The sequence below is a fragment of the Amphibalanus amphitrite genome, unplaced genomic scaffold (assembly GCF_019059575.1).
Source record: "Amphibalanus amphitrite isolate SeventyFive unplaced genomic scaffold, NRLGWU_Aamphi_draft 000061F_arrow, whole genome shotgun sequence".
In the NCBI taxonomy this organism is placed as follows: Eukaryota; Metazoa; Arthropoda; class Thecostraca; order Balanomorpha; family Balanidae; genus Amphibalanus; species Amphibalanus amphitrite.
Genome location: NW_024881557.1, coordinates 1,175,504 through 1,196,411, shown reverse-complemented (window position 1 = coordinate 1,196,411; position 20,908 = coordinate 1,175,504). Strand labels below are relative to the sequence as shown.

General features: G+C 47.3%; 1 protein-coding gene across 1 annotated transcript in view; it reads left to right on the top strand.

Annotated features, from left to right (window-relative positions):
- Positions 1 to 20,908, top strand: part of LOC122378548 (tetraspanin-9-like) — a 34,648-nt gene that overhangs the window by 11,477 nt on the left and 2,263 nt on the right. The window contains exons 1-4 of the mRNA XM_043359748.1: positions 7,078 to 7,250; positions 18,945 to 19,028; positions 19,668 to 19,769; positions 20,103 to 20,177. Coding sequence (XP_043215683.1) covers positions 7,128 to 7,250; positions 18,945 to 19,028; positions 19,668 to 19,769; positions 20,103 to 20,177 — 384 coding nt within the window. The 5' untranslated portion in view covers positions 7,078 to 7,127. Of the gene's footprint in view, positions 7,251 to 18,944; positions 19,029 to 19,667; positions 19,770 to 20,102; positions 20,178 to 20,908 lie in introns of the transcript that reaches the window.

Sequence of the window (20,908 nt, the reverse complement as noted above, 5' to 3'; positions counted from 1 at the left end):
AGAGCGCTTGTTAGATCACCAGTATGGTGGAATTCGCATCCCACGGGGGGAAGATGTTGCGGATTACAGACGTGCCGTTTGAATGACTGCGCGTGCGGTCAAACAACTGATGAATTTTGTGCAATGAATTGGGGAGAGTGATAAGAATTGAGGTCAGAAGAAATAGAAACCTTGGAATGGAACTTTGTTTACCTTATTAAAAATAGTGAAACGATTTAGAAAACACAAACACGGATCTCAGCAACCAAATAATGATTAACGTAAAGGACTTGTAACATATATATATATGGGTGATTTTCTGCCTTTTGAAAATAGGGTGTACAAAAATTAACTTACTCCTTTAAGGGAGTACTTTTTACTCTTTTGAGGGAGTATTTTTTACACCCTCTGACGATCCGGCAGAAAACCACTCCCAAAAAAATCACTCCCTAAATGGGGTCAAATGACTCCTCGGTAAACTCCTATTAAAACTCCCTCAAACGAGTAGAAGATATCCCCTAAATAGGATAAAAAATATTCCCTAAAAGGAGTCACCTCTCCTAGGGAGTATTTTTTACTCTTTTTTAAGGGTCGTTTTTACTCTTTTTATAGAGTATTTTTACTCCTTCTTTGGAGTTTTGATAGGAGTTTATCGTGGAGTCAATTTGACCCCATTTAGGGCGTGATTTTTTTGGGAGTGGTTTTCTGCCGGATCAAAAAGGGTGTCATTTTTTTTCTCAGTGTTCGTCCTTTCCAACTGTTATAACTTATACGAGTAGCCTCTAGGTTTACAGCGGTAGGCTTTTTTCGTCATAGGCTCTGTGTGAAGGGCTGAATCTACTACCTATTAAGAGCGTTCAATAGTTATTTTAGTGATATTTATTCACTTTCGATGGCAACACAAAAGCAAATATTCTAAATAGCCATATTCTGGTAGCCATATTCCGGTCGGGAATATATAATACCAGCAATCAATACATAGTTATGGCTATTTAGAATATTTGCTTTTGTGTTGTCATCGAAAGTGAATAAATATCACAATGTCTGACACGAAGTTATTTCGGTCTCTATAGGTGACCCAGGGAGCATCAGGGTACTCGTGGGTGTTTTTTCCTTTTTTCCCAAGCTCCAAAATGTTATCAGGCTTGCCATTTTCCTCGCATTAAAATGAAACGCATATTGTTCCGTGTATAGGTATGTCCGTGTATAGCGATCCAGTCCAAGACCTGCGAGGCTGTGACCAAGATTTAATAAGCTGAAACTTAAGTATCACTAATGCCTACATATGATGCCTTCCTTTTCTTAGGCATTGGTTTATTTGATCTGCCGATTGACCACGGTTCTTTATTTAATTATATGCGCTTTATTCGGCTTGAGCATTGCACGGCAGAATACTTGGTGCACCTATTTCATTAGACCTGAGACCTGGCCAAGAACGTGAGCCTTTTTTGCGATGTAAACTCCCAGCAAAGCAATTTCTTAATTCACCGCCACTGCTGAATGCTGAATGGCGCGGGGACATTCCTTCACGCTCAATGTGCCTGCGATAAGCGCCAACTGAAAAATGAGTAAACACTATCCGCACTCGGCACTTTTCATAAGGTCTTACAAATGATATTGAGATCGATGAAGAGCAAATGCTTGTTGGAATCAATACTTTCTATTCCATTTTCGGTGACTATTGCACCGGTAACAAGTCGGATTAACGGACGCAGTACCAAAGCCTGGCAGATCGCAGTGACGAGCAGTCAGGACTCGCCTCTTATCCAAGGCTATAATAGAACTCCACAATACCTTTGCCTGGTAAGTCATGGGGATGAGATTAAAAGGTTCGCTGAGGTGTGTTGTTGCAAAGTTTTGAACGGGGTGGACCCATTGTGAGACAATTTTTCACGACGTCCATCTGGTACACATTTGGTGCACATCTGGTGCAGATCAAGTGCAGATTTGGTCAAATGAGGTTCAGTCTGTCTCTTAGTAGCTATCAGCTAGGGTTACTCTAATTGCTTATATGCCTCCTTTGTCGTATTATCAGAGAGCATCATCGATTAAAACACTGAAATAAATTCATAAAATGAAGATATTTGCTGTAAAAGAGATTAGGTGCAGAATTGGTCAAATTAGGTGCACTCCGCCGGATAAACCGTCGTAAAACGGCTAATATTTCTAATAATGATCGATATTCGATAGTTATTGCTACCTAGATGCTTCACTTTGACGACTATTTATCTAGTACTCGTACACACTATTGTGTATTTGATTAAACCATCGTCATGAGACTATTGAATAGGTAGGTATAAGATAGGTAGAGGTACCTATTATTCAATGAAAAAATCACTTTAATTATTGTTCGAAGCTAAAATCCTCACCAAATACCAAGCCGAGGAGCTGATGTTTCAGCTTTTTTTTACGTTTTCGATATATAAAATCGCCTGTTAGCTCGATATTTGACGATTTTTCCAAATTTTATTACTTGACGATTCCGCCAAATTTTATTACCTTCCCGGGCATCAATTTGACACCTTCACACAAAATTTCAAGTCTTAGGTCACCTTAGGTCAGGAGTTATTGAGGTAAAACTGAGGTCATGTTCGAGCAAAAATGAGCAAATAGCATGCAATCTTGAAACGCTCACCAAATCTACAATTACCAAGCAATTTCAAAGTTCTTTAGGTATATGGTCATGTAGACAAAAAGTGGCGCTACAAAACTGTTATCTCGGATTTTCAAAATTTTGGGTTTTTGACCCCCAAGAATTAAAAAATTGATTTTTTTAGAAAAACTAAAAAAAAATCCAAAAAAATCTTATTTCAAAAAAAACGGAATATATGTGATAGTCCCTGCGCTTTTCTATATACATACCAAATTTCAGATCGATATCTCGCTTTTTGGCCAAGTTATAGCGAACAAACTGTTCAAAAATGATGACGTCAAATTTTTTAACTCAATCTTTAGCGATTCTAGAACACGTAGGGCAAAACAAAGACCACCATTGCACCCATCATGCACCCCGTGACGAGCTGCATCGAATCGATACCCATTTTATGCAAAAATATCAACTTTGAAATTTGACCTTATTTGACCTGACCTTGACCTGACCTTCACCAGAACATAATCTAAACTGACCCCAAAGGCTGCCTGACCCACATAATCGTATTTGGCATAAAATGTACCATAATACATGCATCACATGATATTTTCATATTGTGACCCTCAGTGACCTGACCTCTGTGACCTGACCTGGTATCAGTGACCTCAAATAGCAAAATATGTGTTTGAAGAACATTCTCATCGATGATTTTCAATGAAATGCATTTTACTCGATTTTACAACACATTTCTTGAAATGCCTGTAAACGGTGAAAATTCGACCTTTGACCTGACCTGTGACGTCACCGGTTTGACCTAGGTCAATGAAATTGGGTCACAAGGTAGCTCCCTGATGGGGCTATCCAACACCGTTTGCTGCTTGTCGCTAGGTTGCGTGGTTCTCGAGATCTTAGGGGGGGGAGCCAAATTGCCCCCCCCCCCCCCCCAAGAGGGCGCGTTGCTCGGCAGAGCCCAACGGGGCGTAGGTTATTTACCAAATCAAGCGCACCGATGGGACAGGACCCAGCCGGAGGTCCGCGATGTGCTGCTCGCTGTTGTGACGCGCTCGGTGTGGCCCTGTTTCAGCGATGGACGCGCTGACGGAGCCGGCCGTGTGCCGGTGTGTGGCCGAGCTGGTGGCGCGCCTCCACTGGGGCTCGGTGAGTCTGCAGGCGCCGCCGGGCGCGGCGCTGCTGCTGGCGCCGCTGCTGCTGGCCGTGGCGCGGCGCGGCGTGTTCGTCTCCGTGGCGCCGGACGCCGAGCGGGCCGCCGACGGCGCCGTGCTGACGACCGACTCGCTGGCCGCCGTGGCCAACGGGCGCGGCCGGCCGCTGCTGGTGCTGGCTCTGCGCGGCACCAGCGAGCGCCGGCTGGCCGGCCTGCTGCGCCCGCTCGGCGGCGCGCTCGTGTACGACGTGCTGTCGGGCGCCGTGTACCGGACGGCCCGCTACGCCGACGTCGGTCCGCCGGTGCAGCGGCTCGGCACCTGCCATCGGCGCGGCGTACGGCTGAGCGACGACATCGGCCGGCCCTCTCCGATCGGCTGGCAGGACCTCCGACTGGTCAACACAACAATCAAAGCAGTGGGATACAAGTCGTTTAAACATATTGGTGACTTTGGCCACGGTTTAACTCTTAGCCTGACTGATATGATGACTGTATTGGAAAAGGTCATGCTTTTTAAGTTAGAATATTTGAATTCTCGCCAAATGACCTTCGCCGAGTCCCTCCTTAACATCAGAAACGGTAGCATTCACACAGCAGTCGATTACTTTATCAACACTCCGGAGCGACTTCCACATCTGAGATTCCCCTTATACCTGGGTGAAGTGCACATCTGTCTGTTCTTCGGTCAGCCGCCTGCCGTCAGCCGCGCGTCGCTGCTGGGCGGGCCGTTTGCTGAGGCGGCTGGACGGCTGCTGCTGGTCGGCCTCACGCTGCTGCTGGTGCTGCTCAGCTACCTGGCCATCCGCGGCAGCAGCGGCGGCCCGGCCGGCAGCTGGCTGCAGGCGGTGGCGCTGTTCAGTAACCAGGGCCTGGCAGCGCGGCCCGGCCGGCTGTGGCAGCTGGTGGCCGCCGGTGTCGGCTGTCTGGCCGCCCTGCTGACGGCGCAGCTCTACACGGCCGGCCTTCTCAGCCGCGTCACCACGGAGGTCACCGAGCTGCCGTTCAAACAGCTGGACGGCGTGCTAGACGCGCCCGGCTGGCAGTGGGGCTACGTCAAAAGCGGCGCCTTGGAAGAGCTCCTGCCATATTCATCCCGCCCCGGTGCTGATTTCGCCGGGAGAACTGCTGCCATCATGAACAAGCCATACATGAGCTCCCCATGGACCTTTTTCGAGAAGAGCGAGCGAGAGAAGTTCGCCTTCTTTTACGACGATCAGATGATGGCTAACAGGTGTAGCTGGAAGTCTTGTCCGAAGCTCTGCTATCATCCTCAGATACTGGCTACGGTCAAGTACTCTGTGCCGTTTCACCGTGATGATCCGACCATCCCCGCCTGGTACGTGGCGTTCCTTCGTCTGTGGGAGACGGGCGTCTGGTCCCGTCTGAAGCGCCAAAACGAACCGAGACTGGAGGGAGTGCAGCTGGCCTGCGACGTCGAGCCGCGGCCTCGGCAGCACTACGCGCCGCTGGGGCTGGAACAGTGTGTGGCCGCCTTCACTCTGCTTCTGGGCGGCATAGCTCTCTCGTGTGGTCTCCTGCTCTGTGAGATGGCGATCGCCAGGCTTAGAAGTTGTTCATACATCACGTGCAACTGATTTTAGGTCCAGGCTGAAGTGACTGTTAAGTGTTGAGGTCCCACGATTGGTCTGAGAAAGTGTGCTGATATGTAAGGCTGCTTGCATTCATGATATGTAATAGTGATGTCAATTAAGGAAAATCGTGATATCGATACCAAACCAAATACCAACAATACCCATGGAAAAATACCGAAACCGAACCGACTTGGGAATATGAGGGAAATACCAACTTTTTACCAAATTCTCGGTCCCTTTTACATTAGAGAGGATTCATAACACCAACAAAATACCAAATGTATTCGCCTTGAAATACCAAATACCAAGTTGGTATCGGTTTGGTATCGGTATACCTGAAATTTGGTATCCGATTGACATCTCTTATATGTAACATGGAAGAGATAAAAATGAGCTAGTCGGTAGGTACATGCCGATGCCCACGAAGACAGCGACATATTTGTATAGCAATTAAAATCGCATTCCGCGACCCTTGCAATTTCGCTAAAACTCACACAGGACATTGCTATGCGGCCCTCACCGCTCACGGGCCTCATCAAAGCTGTGCAATGTCGTCCAAGTATAGTTATTTTCCGTTTCGGAGTCCGGCAACCGGCCGACAGCCGGTGGTCGGCAATCGACGGCATACAGATTACACAGGCTACATATGTGTCGGCGTGAAAGATACATATAAGAATCGAATGGACTTTAGAGACATCCGGGAAGATAAAGCAATGTTAGCATCATCTGAGCGACGCTGCAACCGATGTTACAATGTTTCGAAATTTGGTGTCGTTCAGAGCACAATGGCATCCTCGCGTTGCATCAACGTCAGTCGTCAACACGTCGTATGGAAACGGGAAGATGAGCTATGCCATAACAATGGCACTACATACAAGATGTTTATCTGCAATTACACAACACACCATCATATCTGACCCGCAGAAAGCAGGGTGCGGTGATGTGCTTCACTCATCAATCCGACTGTGATGGTCCGCAGTCTCCCGGTGCCAGTCACGGCCCTGTCAATGGCGCAACGGTCGTTAATAATGGTGTCCGTCTCTGACCAGCAGAAGGTCTCACTGGCGCGGCGACTGGACTGGGACACACGTAAACCCGATATTGGTATCTTTGGATAGGTCACCAGCCACACAAAGACGGCGGTGTCCCAGTGATAGCTATAGGCTGTAGCTGTAGCCATAATGGAAAATTGCACTATCTGGCTGTTTTGTGATGTATGTCAGTTTCACTCACGCATACCTACCTACATGATCTTTAGTGATGTACTGATGTAGTGATGTACTGATGACATGATGTACTTTGCCATGATTGACATCATGTCAATATCTCATGTCTGATCACTCCATGCATGCCAAATCCAGCCTTCATTTTGAGAGGCTTTATGTTTCGGCTTTCGTGTAAATACATTTGATTCCCTAGTATATACATTATGGTATTATTTGACATGTGTACGTACCTAACTACACACCAAACCCATGGGTATCCAACTCTTTTTGGTGCCATCTTCTTTTTGCATTTGTGCAGTCCTGGGAAAGGCATTATATTGTGTTTCATATCACCCTAACTTATCACTCGCTCGCGTTATCCCACGCACTCACAGAGCCGCACTCCCGGCTACTGTCCCCGCACTACACGCACGCGCTCAGTCTCTGCCTGTCCCAGTCTGCTCGCCACGGTCGGTACCTCGCACCTGTCGAATTTTCACCGCGCGCGGCCGTGGCGGCGCGGCGCGGCCGCCGGCAGCCGGTCAGTCGTCCGCCGCTGCTCGTGCTGTGTGCTGTGTCCGCCGGCTGGTGCCGCCATGGGGTCCAATTCGTACCGAGTGGGGGGCGGGTGCTCGCCCGGTTCGGCGCTACGCTGCGGCAGGAAGAGCCGCTTCGGATGGATGCAGCATGTCATCACCGTGCTGGCCTTCGTACTGTTCGTAAGTAGCGAATTAACATAGCACAGGTAGTTTTTTTGTATTTACATTTAAGAGCGATCCACATATAAAGTGCGTGGCGATTAGGGGAAGCGGGGGTAACACCGCCACTGTGGGAAACACCGCCACCCCATCTGGTGGCGAAAGTATGAAATGTGAAGTGTAAAAATCCGTTATTTCCTATTGACCGCACGAAGGTAAGCGTCTTCTGATTTGTGTTCCGGTGTTTCAGTGTAATCGAAGCTCAATGTGGGCATTTAAAGAAAAATGCACATTCTCTTATAAAAATTCGATGAGTTGGGAGCACTTTTGAATGTCTTTAAGTAGAGACTCATTTTGATTTACTTGATTACATCGAAAAATAACTGATCGGCTTTGTCCAGTAAGATAAGTTTGCTTGAACCGTGTAGTACATTCTTAGCTGGCGATTTTTGCTTGTGATCACTTATTGGGGAACACCGCCACCCCGTGGTGGTGTTACCCCAATTGAGGTTGCGGTGTTTCCTGTTTGTAGCGTGATAAGTGATGAAACTCCAAAGACACGCTTTATTTATGTTCGTAGATGTTCCTAAGTCGGGAATAAGCAGCTTATTTGATTTTTTACTTTATATTTTTCAATCATCCCGACCAAGCACTTGCCAGCTGTATAAAACTGGCAAACAGCTGATGAACCTATACCTATTTAGGTGTCCATTACCGATTATTTGCGAAAATTACCACTTACCGACAGGAAACTCATCGCACACGATCTCTGAACAATTAAAAGCTTTCGTAGGAATGGGTTGGGTTAACATCAACACCGGTGACGGGGTTACCCACACAATTTGTAGGCAGCAAATATGCAAGGTATTTTTAAAAGTCGTGATACATGAAAACCTTTTAGGAGCATGCAAAATAAGTACCTAAAACACGTGAGAAAATGTTTAAATATTGTAACCAAAACAATAACTACCAAGAGACTTCACACATATTCTCTCATTTTGGCGAAAAGCTTAGGGGGCGGTGTTACCCCCGCTTCCCCTACTGCTTGTGTGTGGCTGTTTGAAGTGGCGTATTTGTCCGGCACATTTTTGGGGGCAGCGCCCAAGAGAACTAAGAGCTCCCCCGGCACAGATATAACGTTTTGCATCGAGTTAATTTGGCGGTTTACGGTTTTCGTCCGTGCTTATTTGTCTTGCAATAATTAATCGTATGTGTCACATGACTGCGGCGCTTTATGGTTATTTGTTTGAGGCTGAGACATATACAACTTACATAGGTACAGATGCTCAGGAAATATTTCGATAGAGGATAATCCTCACACCGTTGTGCGAATTTCGACAGTCGACATGTTATTAGTCATACACTATACATACGCGGCCATACCCATTATACAACGCAGAACGCTTGTGAACAAAAAGAAACATAAGCAATGAACATGATGCAGAAAATATTTGTTTTTGCATATCAGGTAAAAGTTTTTATGTTACATCGCTCATCGCCCTGCTCAGCTGCAGTACCATATTTTCAAAATAATGATCGATCGTGAACCTTTAAAAACTCCAGTCACCATTATAAGGCACCATCATTTTCAACGCCATCAATCCTTCAAAATAAAATAGCCCCGTCTGAGAGGCGTCTGTTCTTCGTCTCGGCACGCTGAGCTGAGCACCACTGAGCTATATTTACGTCAGGTGGTGCACATTGTTCCGGCATCCGACCGTGCTGCTATTACGTTCTCCTCACCCGACCGTGGGACTCAATCTCAAAACGATCAATGCCATCCGCAAGCGGTTCTCTAGCACCGAGCCTGACGTGCACTGTGGGAAGGGAGGCCATTCCATGGCGCTATGTTACGGCTACACACACTGCATGTCTCGACGGTTTATAGGCCGACTTTCGCTTTTTATAGTGGTTGGAGTGAGTGCCCAGTCGGTAGTCATCACTGGCATCTACCGGGTATGCAGCATGCGCCGTGACGGGTCGGTTCGTGAGCATGAAGAATCGAGCGTACCGGCAGTCACGTCTGCAATGTCCAAGCGTGCGTGGGCATTCGTGTGAAGACCCTAACAGCCTGCCTGCTATAGGGGTGCTGAGATGCCGAGCCCGCCCATTATAGTGACCGTTATGAGTGTGTGCGTGACCTCGAGGAGGTGGCGTTTTTAGAGATAATTGAGGTATAGCTGGTTTAAATCGAGCGGAACGCATAGATATGAGTTGACCGATATGAGTTGACCGACCTTGTCAGGTGTCATCACTGGGAGCCAATTACCTACGCATGGAGTCGGATCATTGAGCTCATGGAATCTCCATATGTGTGTTACTTCCGTGTTTGTTTACGCAGACCTTATTAACAAAGATTTTATTTGCGCATCGATGATCTTCCCACATGTAGACTGTAGAGCCTTATCGGTGGAATGATAAAGTTAATTTAAACGGCTCACAAAGATTTGCCGCTCGTTTTGACAAAAGAAAAACAAGTCTCTGACTGCAGCGTTATAAACATTTTGCCTTCATTAAAGTAACAGTCGACTATTTTCATCGCAAACTACCTGGGAAGTGGTGAAAGCAATTAGCTACCATTCGGGCAGTGAAACTTCACTAGCCACTTTTCAGAGCCAATCAGAGCAAACTCGTCTAAAGATAGCACTAGGCGTTGTTCCCTTTCTCCAATCTCCCCTTTCTTCAAGCAAATCAAAGTCTGGGTTCTGCAGATGGGTTCGTGTCTCCAGCTTTGACGCCCGTCCGTTGTTCACCTATCCGTCCATTCGTCCGTCCGTCCATCTGTCCGTCCAGCTATCCAGCCGTCTGACCGCCCGATCTTCTGTTAATTCATTTGGGTGTAGGCTTTCCTCCGCATGTGTCTGTTCGTTCCTCCGCCCACCCGTTCATTCCAGCGGCCCTATGCCATGCTATCCGTCCGGAAGTTCTCCACCCGACGCGCCCAGGGTCGCCCGCGCCGGTGTGTCGTGTAGCGTCCGGATGGGAGGGAGGGGCAGGCGGTATGTGGGGGCGAGGGAGGGATGTCACGGCCCGGTGATTGCTGGGCGGCGGGTGGCACTGCCGCGGCGGCTCACCCAGGCTCATAGTCGGCGGCTCACACAGGCTTGGAGCAGGAGAGTTGGGTGTGGACACTGGACAGTCACCTGCTGACTGATTTGAAGGACCAGCCATGCTCATTAAGTCATTAGGTCATTCGGTAACTATTTTATTTTGAGTTATGATGAAAGATGCAAGGTGACAACTTCTACCTGTTGTAAAAAAATCCTATCTTGCAATTGTTGTGCGACCAAAGTGCTATTTGAAATTGAATCAAATCTGTTCAAGTGCTCATTTTCATATTTCACGAGTGAAATGCGTAATTGCTCGCAGTTAGAAAGCTGTCGCGCCGCAGTAACAGCATTGCCAGCCAGCCATATGGAACAATTTGATTTACCGCGTTATTATTCAAATGAAACTTTCCGCCACGAGCGGCGTCCCATTTGCATTCATTCAGCGATCCCAGCTGCTTTTAAACGGCCACCTGAAACGGAAAGTCGTTTCCATCGTTCACGGTCGGCGGGCGTACAAATCTTGCACGGTATGGAGCGCGGTGGTCGCTGCGTACAGAGCGTTTCCCCTGCCGCGCGGGAGGCAGGACCTGCGGCGGGCGCGGGCCATTCCGCGTGTGATCTCACCTGTGACAGCTCACCTACTCACGGCTCAGTTGGCCGTGACGCCGTGGAGAAACCGGCAGCTACTGCCGGCCGCGGTATCATAGATGGTGTGATGACCGACACACCGGATCAGGCCGGGCGGGACCGCACTCAGGCGGTGCATACAAACGTCAAAACAAATTGTCGATATAACTAATTTAGATAATCGCACTAAGGCTATATATATATATATATATATATATATATATATATATATATATATATATATATATATATATATATATATATATATATATATATATATATCAGTGATTTTGAACAGATCACTGAAGATTGTGGAAGTCCAACGTTACGTCACTTTGTATCAAAATAACCGCATTGATGCTTGAAGTCACTTGATGCTACGTCACTTCTCAAACATTTTGGAGCATTAACAGTAGCATAATTCAAGAGAACCCTATACTTATGCGCTGTGAAGGGGGGGTAGCAATGTGCATGGCTTCAAACTATTCGTTGGAGGGGGGCATTGATATGACCATACCTATATATATATCGAGTGTTTATTCTCAATAGGGTCCATTTTACCGAAACAATGCATATCGCGTGATTTTTTAGTCATGAGACAAAAAAAAAATAGTTATACCTGGTTGAGAAAAAATTTACACATTCGATACAATTTATGTGATCATGATATAGTGCTATACATGCTGCTATCGTGCCCAGATCTAAAGAAACTTGTAATACATGCAGGAGGGTCTCGAGTGAAACTGGCCGTCAAAAGTAGCCTCTGCGCTTGGGTGCGCTAATCAGCAAACAAAGCGGTTCGGCCGGCCGTGAATAGTTTAGTGTTCCGTGACTAATTACGAGCACGTCCCGTGGTGACCAGCACACGCGCTAAACCAGCACAGTGAACTGCGTCCGTACGACGTTGCCATTGTGTGAAACTATCATATAGCATTGGCAGTTTCAAGCCATGATTCTTAGGAACAGACAGACAGTTTGGTGCACTGCGAGCATTGTTTCAAGCATCAAAACGGCGTCATTTCACGGCGTGGTCGTATACGATATGGCGGACATCATAGCATGGACAGCGGAAATCATACCGATCTACACAGCTGGAGGAACAAGTGACAAGCCTTTTATTAGCCCAGTTTGACAGAGACCAACAGTAACGTTGCAACCTGAGCCTTTCAGCATATTTTACCCCTTGCGACGTGTCCATCGTTCGTAGTGACAACTACCTATCGTACTTCTGATGCAGACAGGGTCCGCACTAAAGTGGATAAGGGCGGTACTTGAGAGGGCGTGGACGCGTACGGTCGACGTTGGTTGATGTCACGCACCTCTGACCTTTGTGGTTTGGGTGTGGTGGACCTATAGCTATATTCAGTCATTGCATACGGCAGAATTGCTTGTGCAGTGCATGATTAGAAATATACCTTTACATGTAGGTATTTATTGTGTGTAGGTACTTTCCTATTGTATGTCAGCACTTTCCTTCTGAAGGCGGTCATCCTTCGATTGTCCTCTTGTATTATGATCCATAATTTCCCGCCTTATTATCTGAGCTGTAATAATTCACAACTATACGACTGCATCCCTCGCAGCAATCTTTTGGTTGGTTCACTTTTAGCCAGGCGACCTCAAATCCACGTCTCGCTACAACAAATGTCTGTTCGAGCGTCAGACCCGCTCCCGACAGCATTGTAGGACGTAGGCGGCATTAAACAACTCGATAAGAGGCACTGCAAGCAGCGGTAGGCGGCCATAGGCAGCGGTAGGCAGCAATAGGTAGCGGTGGGTGGCAATAGGCAGTGGCGAATTTAGTGGTGTCAATCGGAACTTGAATCTTCGGAATTCCTATTTTGGCCAATGTCCAATTCTGAATTCGGTTGGACAATGACAGCAGGCTTTGGACAACTTTGGACAATCGCTTGCTACACCTCAACATTTTTATAAAGTAATCGTGTTTAACATTGATTGGCTATTAGAAAGCTCAGCTTTCGATATGATTACCACTTTTGAGCTAGTAAAGATACATTAAAAGCAAATTAAATAACGGTGTTGGGTGTAAACTATTGCGTAGATGTCGGACATTTTGGGACAAATGGCTGGCTTGGACATTTTTGGACGGACGGTCGACGTAGGTATTGCACATTGGACAGACATTGGACATATGCTTTCTGAAATTGACATGACTATAGTTCGTTTTTTTTTCAAAAGGACGCTGGCTCAAAGTTCATTATCGAAGCTCTCACGTGAGTTTTGGCAACTTCACCGTCTGGCTAAGAATTTCTTGCCGAAAAAAGTATCGATTTCAAATTATGCTCGGTAAATACATGGAAATTGTGACTTCAAAAATGAGCATACTATGATGACGTCACTGGTGGCAGCTGGCACCCAATGTCCGTACGAAAGCATTCATTGCCAACGAATTTTGGGAAAGCTTCGTTTTTTGCTCTTACCGAGGCCCGAATCGAGTAAGCGATTCTTTCCATGATAGTTATGCATTGTATTGCAATGCAAGTTCCACAGCATGACGTCACCACTGTTCTCATGTCTAATTCTAAAACGCAGGCATGGAATTTATCGGGAATAATTCACATGTTAAAATAAGGCGACGTTCGAGTTTCTCAGGCTCAGTTTTTGCCCGTTTTGCTCGCGAAAACACGTGCTTGTTCGAAAAACATACTTGGAGCCAGCGTCCTTTTGAAAAAAAAAACGAACTATAGTGGCGATAGATAAATGACAGCAATAATAGAGCGTTCAGCTGAGCGTTGATAATCAGCATTATGTAATGCAGAAGGCAGAAGGCAGCGTTTAGTGGCACTGGCGATAGGCAGCGGTAGAGCGCTGATAAGTAGCGGTAGCGGGCGGTGATAGGTATCACTTGGTAATCAATAGTAGCTCAGATCTATACCATTGCAAGCGGTATTGGGCAATTACTTCCAGCATTAGGCAGCGGCAAGCAGTCAAGGTAGCAGTAGGCAGTACTAGGCAGCGATAGGGAGGGCGGTAAGCCACGGTAGGTATTTAAAGACATGATGTGGAGATGAATTGTGAATTAAAATGAAATCGGACTTACTCCACAAGAGTTCGTTGGGTCGGAGCTTTCGAATTGTATTACAATTCTTCGTCAGCGAGAGTCGTATCGGATGTTAAGATCGAATCGAAGGTACAGTGCGGATCGAACAAAATATGGGTCGGACAGGAGGGTCTCTGAGGCAATTAGTTGGTCTTGAAATAAACATACAAACACTGGGAAAACACGTGAATAATAACAGGATGCACACTTACTAGAAAAAGCCTGTAAAATGGGTATAAAACAGGGGGTATAAAACACACTAGTAAAATATCTAATACAAAAATATAGGCAGGTAGGTAAAAATACAGCTAATGACATGTAAAAAATTGCATAGATTAGGTGCAAACAGTACCTAAAGCAGAGATAAAGCTTTACAAAAACACGAATAGTAAACTAGACTATGATATAAAATATCAAAATGATAAATTATATAAATGAACTTTTTAACGGCAGAAACGGCGAATAATGGGAAGCCACCTGTCTTGCAGCAGGGCACCAGAGTTGCGGTTCACATTCGCGTCATTGGGTGACACTAGGACGGCTTCCCGCCGTCCCACGGTACGAATGTAGGCCGATTCGAGAAGGAGTCTCATCTGGTGGTGGCAGGCACGGTTCAGGATTTTGGCGTCGTCGAAGGCCGGCGTGCAGTCCCGGTGCGTGCTGAACGCTGAAGCGTTGGCTCTGGAGCGGACCGAGCCAGCCCAGCTCTCTCGGTGCTCACGGACTCTGGTTCCAAGTTCTCGGTCCGTTTCTCCGATGTAGACGACCGGGTCACCTTCTACCCGGCAGGAGCACTCGATGCAGTAGATGACATTGCTCTCCTGCTGCTTGGGTAGACGGTGCTTGGCTTGGCTACAGAGGAGGGTCCCGATGGTCTGCGACGGCTTCGACACGAGCTGAATGCCGATCTTGTTGGCTTCTCGCTTCAGTTGGTAGAAGCAGGGACCAGCGAACGGAACCGAGAGCCGGACGGGTGCAGGCAGCGGGCTGGGGTTCGGTGGCGACGGCAGAGCCCTGGCCTTCAGCTGGAGGTCCTTTTCTGTTCTTCTTAGGATCGGGTTGATGAACGAGAGAGGGTAGCCGTGTCGGTGGAATTTCTTGCGTATAAAATCAAGTTCTTGCAGGCGGTCTTTGACGGAGGAGCAGTTGCGGATGGCACGTAAGCAGTCAGATCTGATGGCTGATCTCAGATAGCGCGTCTCTGTATAGGAGTTGAAGGCCGGTACTTGGTTAGTGGTGCATGCCTTCCGGTAGACATTTGTAGTGAACTTGTTGTCCTGTCTTGTGATCATGATGTCTAGGTAGGGCAGTCGTCGATTTTCTTCGATCTCAGTAGTGACTTTGATGTTCTGGTCCTTGTTGTTGAGCAGCTCCACCCATGCATTGAGGATGGTGTCGCTGCCTTCGAAGAGGACCAGGTAGTCATCAGCATATCTGCAGAATGAATAAATTCTCCCTCCACAGTTGGCTGCCAGTAGTTCCAAGTCACGTTCCCAGTGTCCCATGTACAAGTCCGCGACAACTGGTGAGTAACTTTTACCCATGGCTAGGCCAGCAGTCTGCCTAAACCATCTCTCTCGGTCGCCGTCCTGGACGACAGCATGGCAGTTCTTGATGGAGATGCAGAGAAGGTCAGCCACTGCATCTGGCCTCAGGCAGGTTACGTCAGAGAGGGCGTCTTGGTTTTCATTCAGCATGGTTCGAATGAGAGAGATGGCCGACTGGGTAGGTAGGACGCCAAAATCCTGAACCGTGCCTGCCACCACCAGATGAGACTCCTTCTCGAATCGGCCTACATTCGTACCGTGGGACGGCGGGAAGCCGTCCTAGTGTCACCCAATGACGCGAATGTGAACCGCAACTCTGGTGCCCTGCTGCAAGACAGGTGGCTTCCCATTATTCGCCGTTTCTGCCGTTAAAAAGTTCATTTATATAATTTATCATTTTGATATTTTATATCATAGTCTAGTTTACTATTCGTGTTTTTGTAAAGCTTTATCTCTGCTTTAGGTACTGTTTGCACCTAATCTATGCAATTTTTTTTTACATGTCATTAACTGTATTTTTACCTACCTGCCTATATTTTTGTATTAGATATTTTACTAGTGTGTTTTATACCCATTTTACAGGCTTTTTCTAGTAAGTGTGCATCCTGTTATTATTCACGTGTTTTCCCAGTGTTTGTATGTTTATTTCAAGACCAACTAATTGCCTCAGAGACCCTCCTGTCCGACCCATATTTTGTTCGATCCGCACTGTACCTTCGATTCGATCTTAACATCCGATACGACTCTCGCTGACGAAGAATTGTAATACAATTCGAAAGCTCCGACCCAACGAACTCTTGTGGAGTAAGTCCGATTTCATTTTAATCCACGGTAGGTAGTTGTCAAGCAGTCGTGGTTGGCATGGCTAACGCGGCTTTGTCTGTCACGGTGTCATTTAATCTCGGCGATAAATCTCTGCGGTTATTGAATCGACAGAAACGTGGCACGATCTCGGCAAATCGTTAGACCATGTTAAAACTGTAACTGTCGTGTCGAACTTCGTAGCTTTTGTGACAAGTGGCTAGCCAGTAATTATCGAGCATGACAATACGTGTTATGCCGGCTCACGTTTGCTGGATAATCACTCTTAGATCTAAATTGAGCTAACAAGTTATACGTACCGTCGGTTGTGTCAACTTGCGTAAAAGGCTGCATCTAACTATATTTTGCTGTTTTGATAGCATATTCTTTGCACTTTCAGCTAGATCAAGCTTTGTTTTTATGCGACATTTGAAATTGAATGCAAAATACAGACTTCGATGTTTACAAAATGAAAATATCGCCCTTTGTTGATTGATCGCAGCACTCTCCATAAGTTGTTAACACTATGAAAGATCCTGGACATTTAGTATTTATGAGCTGCCATTGGCTCATTGCCTTTATCAGCATATGCAAGCAGAATCCAACAAGCTGGAGTAGTCGAAAGATATCTTCACAATTGCATGTCTAAGAGCACTTACATACAGTGTGCACCTTACAGCCTGGGACGAGGGTTGGATAAGACAGGATCATCTCATGGAGAGAGCAGTCCAGCCCAGAGCTGATCTCCGAGAAACGGCGTGAAAACAAAGATCGAAATTTAGATGGGACCCACCGAGATCACTGTCGGCTGTTTGAAAGTGGACGGGCGGCTTTCGGGCGAGGGAAATGGCATCTCGTCCCACACATATCTATTGGTTCTCCACTCTCACTTTCAGTCGACCGCTAGTCCCATCGTCTCATTTATGTGCGAAGGGAACTTCGAGTTTCGATTGTGGAAACCTTGTTCGCCTGTTTATCTTCATACCAATGCGCCTCACGATCTTTCTATCCACAAGGCACAGGAAAACCATGGAATCGAAATATTTACTCGAGCGACACGGAGCCCGTTTGATATCTACCGTTCTCTGGTGATTCCTTACTATGCGCCGTGCAGTTGTTGACACTGCAGGTCTATCTCACGCCTATCAGCGTGCACGGTGCGGTGCCACGCCACGGCAGTTAACACTTTCACCCAGCGTCGTACTCGGCGTGGCCGGCCGGCCGTGGCCGCTGCCGACGCCTTGCCGGTTCGTTTCGGGCCGCTTCGCATGGCAGACTTTCGCCGCGCGGACCCCGCCTCTGTCGACCCGAGCCAGCAGTGGTCGGCTTACGTCAGCGAGGTCAGTGACGCGCAACGTCACACCGCGTCAGATGATGCCGCGTCACGCGGTGTTACGAATGTGTCACGCAGCTGCTGTAGTGATGCAGCGTGATCGAGGTGCAGTGTGCCAACAGCGCCCAGTGGGGTGCGGTAAAGGGCGTGTCACCGTCTCCTCACTACGGCACGCTCTGAGGCGATTGGAGGCCTTGCGTCATGCCCGTCCAATTAGTGTGAAATGCCACGACTCACGTTTACTGTTTCAGTGTTGTGGTTGTTGAGCGCTTAGCCGAGCCCGTGTGTAATTAAGTTCGTTTTTACAACTAGGGAAATGATATGATGTAATAGTCTGCTATTTTGTTAGTGTTATACCATCAGTCGTAGGCGTACAAATAGTTTTATTGTCAATGTCACACAAACATCTTCATGCAAACAATTTTCTTTACACCTCCTTCAGCTACGCCTCCAAGCGTTTTACCTACATCAGAATTCAGAAAGCGTGACCTTCACATCGCATTCCTCATGTTTTTGCTTTGCGGAATGATGGTCTGCCAATATAACGGATGGCATCATATTTCGGTCCTGTCTTCTGCATCACTTCGATGCAGCGTGCCTGAGAACATTCCCACGAGCCGTTTCCAGTCAGAGGTCCGGAATGTCGCACGAGGCTTACTCTGGGCCGGCGCAGCTCAAGGGCGAAAATACGACTTTAGAGAACTCGGAAACGCCTGCCGTACCTATACAACGTGGAAATTTTTGCCTTAGCCATTTATCAATACCGTGAAAATGCCACTGGAAAATTGTTTTACAGATATATTTTCACCGCAAGTCAACAATGGCTGAAACGTGGCCATCGTTATCATTGCTTTGCATAGCACAACCTTTGTACAAAGAAAAATGAATAACCTGAAAGAGAAAATTTATCAATCCAGTGCGTTTCCCTTATGACAATGATCATTTGACACCACAACAAGTTTCGTGATATCTGGCATCAAACCACATTTTCCCACGCCATGAACTCGTGAGTGTGTTGCCCTCCAGACTGCTCCCGCTATGCCTCGCCAGTCGGTGGCAATTCGAGTCAGATAACGGCTGACTCAACCCTGCACCCCACCCCTCGCTCCCGGCCTTCAGTCCGGCCCAGTGCCGGCGGGCCGGGGCCGCCCGGTACCGCTGTGTGCCGGCCGGCCGCCTGACCCCCGGCCCGGCCCGGGGCGGGGCGGGCGGGGCGGGCGCGGCCGGGCGGTGCTGCCCGGACCGTTTCCGGTGTGTTGCCACGCTCCGCTGACCGCCACCCCGCCTGTGTTTCAGGTGGTCGGCTGTACGATGATCGGCTACATGGGCTGGGTGCTCTCCACGTCAGTGACCGTGGCGCGCTTCATGTCTGGGGAGCTGGTTAGTGCTGCAAGTTAGAGCAAAACACAAATAATTAGCGTAGACTGAACCGAGAGTATATTTCATGATATGAAATATCTGAAATCGTTAGATGGAGCTCTAGAAGCCCATTCGGTGATTAAGTATGTGATCTGGAGTGGTTAATTTACGTAACTTTCCTCGATAGTTACTTCATTTCAAACGGAACAATTATCGTTATTGACGATTAATCTTTCCATGTCTTCCGCATATCCCATTCGATCCTTTGATATCGATCCAGTACAAATTAAACGACTCCGCCCGTTGTTATGGCGCGTTCTTCGATCGATATCATTGCCCACCAATACCATTCGTGAATGAGTCGAAGGCAGCCTGCCTGTCACGACCCACACAAACAGCTCTGGGTGTGGTGTGAGTGGGTCGACGCTTCTTATTGCTCTGGATGCTGTCTGATGGTGAACACAAAGGAGCAAATTGGATTAGGGTTAAAGTTTAAATGAAGATTTGGACATGTCACAATGAAGAAATAATCTTGTAGATTGCAAAACGCTAAAGCATTTAGTTGCTATTTGTGTTCAGGTTTCATGTGTTCGTAACTCTGCCGATAAGGTCCATTGCAATTACCTGTTAACGTTGAGCATGCTTTATCGTATGTTTCAGATTTTCACCTACGTAGTCATCTCACTGGGCTTTGTCTATTTCTTCTCTGGCCTGGTCGGCTGGGTGTCGTCCTTCTCTGAAAACTACTGCCTTCTTCGACTGGTACGTCGTCGTTTTAATGCTGATTAGTGTGGCATGGACTTTTCAGTTAAATTATCGGGCTGCAATACGATGAAGCAACATCACTTAATTAACCTATTTACAAATGTGCGATAGGTCGCTGGTTACTGTAAAGGGACGTCGTAAACGTCGGGGCATTTAGACGGAACTAGCAGTGGCACAGTTCATATTTCGTTGGGAAGTAAACTTTTAAATGCTTCATTCGAGAGGGCTTCTAAAATGGCATCAGTGCTTTTAAATAGTAGGTATAGCTGCATCGAGACAAATCGAAAATATTTAGAGTGTGATTGACCTGTGTTCTGGCGTTCTCCGCAGTTCATGTCCCTGGTTCTACTGCTGGTAATTGGTCAAGTTGGAGGACTTATCACCCTTTACGCAATGCAATTCAAGGTCAGTACCTCCAACAGGGGCGTTGTTCTATAAAGATACAAAGCTATCAATACTTCCACGCAGCTTGATTCCTTCCATTGTTTCTCTTTGTTTGGAAGGCAAAGAACAGTTATAAGATATAACAGACTGCCAAAACTTATTGCTGGCATTATTTATATTGTATGACTTATCTTATGTGAACCCTGCGGGGTGTTTTCATTGTGCCCTCTATATTATTCCTGCTCGGACCCTCTGTTCTGCACCGTAATCTACTTTCAGATTAGGCTGATAACCTCGGACCGCGGCCTTGGCTGTTTTGCCCGCTGTTGTCCGTCTGAAGGGCCACTTACACACGTGCAGTGCAGGTGTTATTCTGCTGCAGGCACTGGCCCGCCCCAAAACAGTCCAACGGCTGGAACACCCCTCCCCTCCCCTACTCCCCTCCCACACACACAAACGTGTGGGCCGCTCACGGATCTCCGTACGATACGATCCCACGGTGGCCACGGTGTGGTAAGCACACAGCGTCAAACGGTCCCTGTGCGTCCGACTGGCTGATCTTAGTGACCCTGTAACCGAAGCCACCTCAACCTATCCTCGACCACCACACTCGGCCAATAGTGACACCGGTGGGGGCGAGAATGAGTCTCAGCCGCCATGAGCATATTTTCAAAGTATATTTTAACTTTGTTTTTTTACACGTAACTGTACGAGAGACAAGACTGTGTTACCGTCAAGCCTGCACTGCTAAA